The sequence below is a fragment of the Triticum aestivum genome, chromosome 6B, assembly GCF_018294505.1.
Source record: "Triticum aestivum cultivar Chinese Spring chromosome 6B, IWGSC CS RefSeq v2.1, whole genome shotgun sequence".
Classification (NCBI taxonomy): domain Eukaryota; kingdom Viridiplantae; phylum Streptophyta; class Magnoliopsida; order Poales; family Poaceae; genus Triticum; species Triticum aestivum.
In genome coordinates, this window is record NC_057810.1 from 132121232 (window position 1) to 132127003 (window position 5772).

Genomic DNA, 5772 nt, shown 5'->3' on the forward strand with positions numbered 1-5772 from the left:
CCACCTGCACGCGACGCAGAAAGACACCACGGCACCTGATGTCCACGATTAACATCCGAAGGCACAGACGCGTGTGCGCGCGAGGACACAAACGAGCACAGCAAAACTTTTTAGGATTTGGGAAAATCTAAAATGCAAGACCACTATGAATGGAAGACAATAAACTTGAGGCCACATGGTGATCAGCGGACAACTAGTAAAAAAATTTGTGAAAAAGCAAGAAGTTTAGTGATTATAACCCTAAAACTCACAACACGTAGTACCATGTGCATAAATCAATTCATCACGTCTTCCAAGACAAACGCTCAAGTGACAGCACAGGATGTACACTAAATCATACAAATACATTTTTTTGTGTTACATTTTTTTGCGGGGAATAAGTTTATCCATAACCGGCATCACCAAGGCCACAAAGGCCACTACATCATTTTTCAGACTACTACTACTCGACACTCACATCTAGGTCACAGTCAGCTACCAGCATCCGGGCGGTCTCCCTCACTTCCTCAGGCTGCTCAGTGGGAATAACATAAGTATTAACATACATTTCACATAGGCAAAAAATATGATGTGCCAAGTACTTAATGAGAAGAGATGCAAATGGAGTAACATAAGCAGATAGGAGCAGCTACCTCTTTAGTTGCTTCTGGCTCATAATGTTCCTCTGGAGCCTTGTCTTTCCTTTCCCTTTGGCCTTCACCTTTGGTTTCTTCATCGGCTTAGCTTCTTCAAACAACTTTTCATCAAGGAAATCATCAGCGCTATCTTTGTTGCTATAGTCATCATCATCCTTTGGCCACCTCTTTCTACCTTTCTGCTTCTCCTTCATTTTTCCTTGGTGCATTTCCCATATAGTCTTCGTCTCAATACCCTTTCTCTCAAGGATACATCTGCTGAAGTCCTTGAGCTCCATGTTGAATGTTACCTCCATGTCTTGGTCATGTCTTTGTTCCACATCAGATTTATTTCCTTCTAGTAAAAGAGCCAACCTGTCCTTATTTGTTAACTTCCATATCGATACACCATTTGGCCGAGACCGGTAACCTGAATCATCTACATCTTCTGATGCACTCTCATCACTTTCAATATATTTATAAATGTCATCAAACTGCCACAAAAAAATACAAGACATCAAAGATGGATAAACAAAGTGCAGGACAAGAAACAAAGACCAACAGGTCAAAAAAATTCACGAGACAAAGAGTAGAAACATGCAATGCATCATTTATCAAGTTTTGTGATTTTGTAACAACAAGTGACTTTGATGATACTGTATTTATTCCTTTATTATTCACTAGTTCTACCTGAAAGCCTATCTTGACATTTGACACTGGGTTTACTCCCTTTGACAGTTATAAATTCAAAGAGATACTCAGTTTTTAGTTTTTAGTTTTACGTTAACAAATACTCCCTCCGTCCCAAAATTCTTGTCTTATATTTGTCTAAATACGGATGTATCAAGTCATATTTTAGTATTAGATACATCCGTATCAAGACAAATCTAAGACAAGAATTTTGGGACGGGGGGAGTATAAAACAACATAATTAAAATAATAGAGCTGACCTTATGTTCGAACGTTTCCCTCAAGATCTTACAATCTGGTTCATCATCATCCCAGGTGGGCTTAACTTTGGTATGCTGCGAAGGACAAGTCTCAAAATCAGGATCCTTGTAACTCAAAGGTGCCTGCACAAAAGTTAAACAAGTTACAAACTGAAAAGACCTCTTCTACTATAACTGAAAGGCAGGTTCTTTCTACATAGAACCATAAATTTGACAAGCAATTACTCCCTCCGTTCCTAAATATAAGTTTTTTTTAGAGATTTCAATATGGACTACATACGGATGAATATAGACGTATTTTATAGTGTAGATTCACTCATTTTGCTCCGTATGGAGTCCATATTATATAGAATCTCTAAAAAGACTTATATTTAGGAACGGAGGGAGTAGACTCAAAGAGGGGACGGGATCTGGCAAATCAATAAACTCTGTGGAGCTCAGATCAGGGACGATTTGGTTTTTTCAAGTCTCTGGTTGTTTTTCATGGTGCAGACTCAAGGAGACGGGATCTGGCAAAAGCTTTGTCAATAAGCTCGGTGGAGCTCAGATCTGGGGCGATTTAGCCTTTTTTTGAAGTCATGGTAGCGGAAGGGTCGTCCGGATCTGAAGCTTCTCATGGAAAGGAAGCGAAGCTGCGCATGCATTTCAGAGTGCTTAGCCCAGTGCTTCCAGATCGAGATGGAGACTGTTCGGCTTCAACACGGCGTCCACCGCCCTGCTCTCTCCCAAGTGGTGATGTCCCCGGCAAGGGTGCAGGTGTCCATGCTCCAAACTTCAACAAAATCTCGGTGGAGAAGGACCAAATCATGATTTTCTGATTTGTTGTATGTTCCTTTCTGTAAAACTGGAGCTGATAGCTCTTTACAAGGTCCTCGGTATAATTTATTATCGCAACAACCAGTTTGAATGCAGTTTCTGGGTCCTTTGGGAACCTTCCCTTGTTCAAAAAAATATGGATGCAAATACAATATATTCAAGTAATATACCTCTGTAGCTACATCATGAGCAGGGTATTTGAACTCCATAGAGTCATAAATAAACTGCAAATCAAACACATTTGCCGTTTTCAAGAACTCGGTACCATCAAGAGTTGTGTATATGTGATCCGCAGTTGCACTAGAATCACACACCACAACTGCATAGTAGTACCTGCAGCAAGATCAATATAATCATCAGAGAACGGAACAACAAACCCTTGAAAGTAGTAACATTTTCATATGGCAAATATCAAATATGGATAGACAAGGCCATGGACATATGAACACAATCCCAAACATGTGAAGGAGAAGCTGCCATAGTTACATTTACACAGGATCTGAACATTTTTATATATTTTAATTAGCAAGAGAATATTATGGAGTATATTGTTAAAATAATGATTCAAACTCTTTGCAGTAAGTCCCAGACAAACAGAAAAGTACACAAGGTGATAATCAGCAAAAGTATCTCGATGCTTTGTTACTAACCTCAGTTTGTTTAGCCCATAAGTACGGAGCTTGTTGTTCTCAGTCTCAGAGTCAAGTTCATCTTCTTCGCCATCACCATATCCATCATCACTGTCATCATCTTTCCCACCATCATCACCACCATAACCATCAGCACCAAAAAGAGCAGAAGGGCCTTCAGTTGTCTCAATGTTCATGCACTTCAGTCCAAATTCTGTTGGATATATCGAGACTGATAGAACTCGCCCACCTTCCGGAATACAAGATGTCATGACCATATACAAGTCCACCGCCTGTTGAAAGGGCAAAACAAAGGAACAACATCATTGAGCCCAAGCAGCCAAAGAGAAGTTTCTATGAGCAACACAAACTATAAATGCAAGGGGTATGTTCCGTTGTTTTGATTTTCAGTTTTGCAAAACACAGTATTTCTTTAATTAAATATTGACTATTATCAAAATATTTTGTTGGGGTGCTGCAAAAATCATAGGAAGTGCTTGAATACCTCACCAAACAAACAATATACACACTTCAATGCAAAAAACAAACATTAAGTTTGATTAATGGGCATTTCTTTGGATACTTTTGGGATTCAGTTCAAATTTAGATTCCTTATTATCAAAGCGAGGCCTTATGGGTAAGGTTGCACAGATGTTGTGAGATATTGGCAATTAGCACCTAAGACACGGAGACAATGATGGCTGACGTAATTTGGGTATAGATAAATATGGGCATCATTGTGTGAGGATGTCTGGACCAAAGAACCCAGTAATTTGACATCACTTCAGAATTTTTACTAATCCTGAATATCAACATTTGGTGCACCTATATCTCAACTAAAAACAGGCGAATTTTAGTGATAGAGATTTCACCTGTTCTCAACAACACAAAAAGATGAGAAATGAGAACATCTAAGCCAAACAACATGAATCTACGCATCGTACTTCAACCTAACCAACCTAACAAACTACCAAAACAACATAGTATTTTTAGAACTCCTTTTAGTGTTTTATAGCATGTAGTTAATAAAATACCATCTAAACAACCCTTAAAGGTTTTATACAAGTCTGCAATTAACACACAAATGCAAGAACAAAGAAATGCACATTTACCTCACAGAAAAGAAATAAGTTGGACTAAAAAGACATTAATTCAAGGTAATTCTCATGCAACTCACAGAATAAAACTGCCTTTTGAACATGGCTGAGATTGTTCAGGCAGACGGATTACTTCTCTAGATAAACAGAAATTTGAATTGGCACACACCTTAATATGATCCCAGTCCATGTTCACAACAGCAAGCCTGTGAGTTTCCTTGTCAATCACATGTGTATCATCATGCCTAGACATCAAGTGATGAGCAACGTCGCAGCCCACAAAGTACTGCAAAATAAATAAATAAATAAGTCAATGAATTAGAAATAATGCAAGGAAAATGTCTGTCTTTGAAGACAAGAAAAATACAACTAGCAATGTCACTCATGAAGATAATTTAGGAAGATATGGAGATCCAACATATAAGAACACACATAACATAAGATGCATATAATTGCAATAAAACTAACTATGCAGCGAGTTGAAGAAAATCGTCAGAACGTAAGATCAAGAGTTAGTTAAAAGTTGTTATAATAGTTAAGATATGGAATTGCACAGCTAGCAAGCATCGCTCAATAAGGTTCATGCTCTACAATAGAAAATAACACTAACACTAAGCAAGCACAAACATAAACCAAAAGTTGAAAATAACCATAACTGCAGCCTGCATAATCTTAATCTCTTCTATCCACATGTAAGATCAAACTTTTTTTCGAGGAATGAAAATGACAGATTTGGAAGGGAAACATCACCTGGTCATGGCCGTCCTCCTCGTCATCGCTACTAGGACTCTCTTGTTCCAGCGCATGATCCTCCTCTTCACAAATCAGCTCCTCTTGCTCCGTCTTATCCTTGTCCTTTTCGTCCCCCGCCTCTTCGTTGAGATAGTAATGCAGGATGGGGTTCTCCCCGGCGCTCTTCTTGCGGCGTCTGCCTCGCTTGTCCACTAACGAAGAATCGAACATGGGGTCCGTGAGCATGGGGGTGAACCTCGAGTCGATGGCCACCTTGGCCTCCTTACGCCGCATCTGTCGGAACCTCGGGTCTGTCCGCGCCGCCGTGAACCGCTCGTCCTCCATTGCCCGCTTCATCTTCGAGCCGAGGGCCACCTTGGCCTCCTTACGCCGCATCGGTCGGGACGTCGGGTCGGTCCGCGCTGCCGCGCACCGCTCGTCCTCCATCAACCGCTTGGGGGAACCCTAGCAACGTTGTACGTGATGTGATACGGGCTGGCACGACGGCACGTGATGCAGGAGCTCCTATTTGGCGCGTTCGGCGCCGTGGAACCGAACGGGCGCCTACAGGCTACAGGCAACACTAGTGGGCCGGCCCATGGACGAAATAACGAAAGAGAAACGTCTCGCGACAAAAAACGCAAAAATACGGGAGAAACACGACTCGAACCTGCGCCCCAAAATTAAAGGATTGCTCAGCTAACCACAAACGGGAAGACTACTGATTTATTGCAAATGCGAATGCATTAAGTACCATATGAGCCACGCTAGTTATTACACATTTTTGAACTATTCGTTTTTAAGTCAATTTTTAAGGAAAATAAGTTCATAAATTTTGAAAAAATTCATCAAATTTGAAACAAAAGTTCATCGATTACAAGAAAATGTTCATCAAATTTGAAAGTAGTTCATTGATATCAAAAAAAATTCATCG

General features: G+C 40.3%; 1 protein-coding gene across 1 annotated transcript; it reads right to left on the reverse strand.

The window, feature by feature from the left end:
- Positions 1-277: 277 nt before the first annotated feature.
- On the reverse strand, positions 278-5324 carry LOC123133749 (pre-rRNA-processing protein esf1). The gene is made up of 7 exons (XM_044553160.1): positions 4857-5324; positions 4276-4392; positions 3031-3302; positions 2551-2713; positions 1565-1687; positions 633-1108; positions 278-511 (listed from the first exon to the last, which is right to left on the reverse strand). The coding sequence occupies exons 1-7, from the start codon at positions 5283-5285 to the stop codon at positions 499-501; spliced, it is 1593 nt and encodes a 530-aa protein (XP_044409095.1). The 5' UTR covers positions 5286-5324; the 3' UTR covers positions 278-498.
- Between the last annotated feature and the right edge of the window lie 448 nt (positions 5325-5772).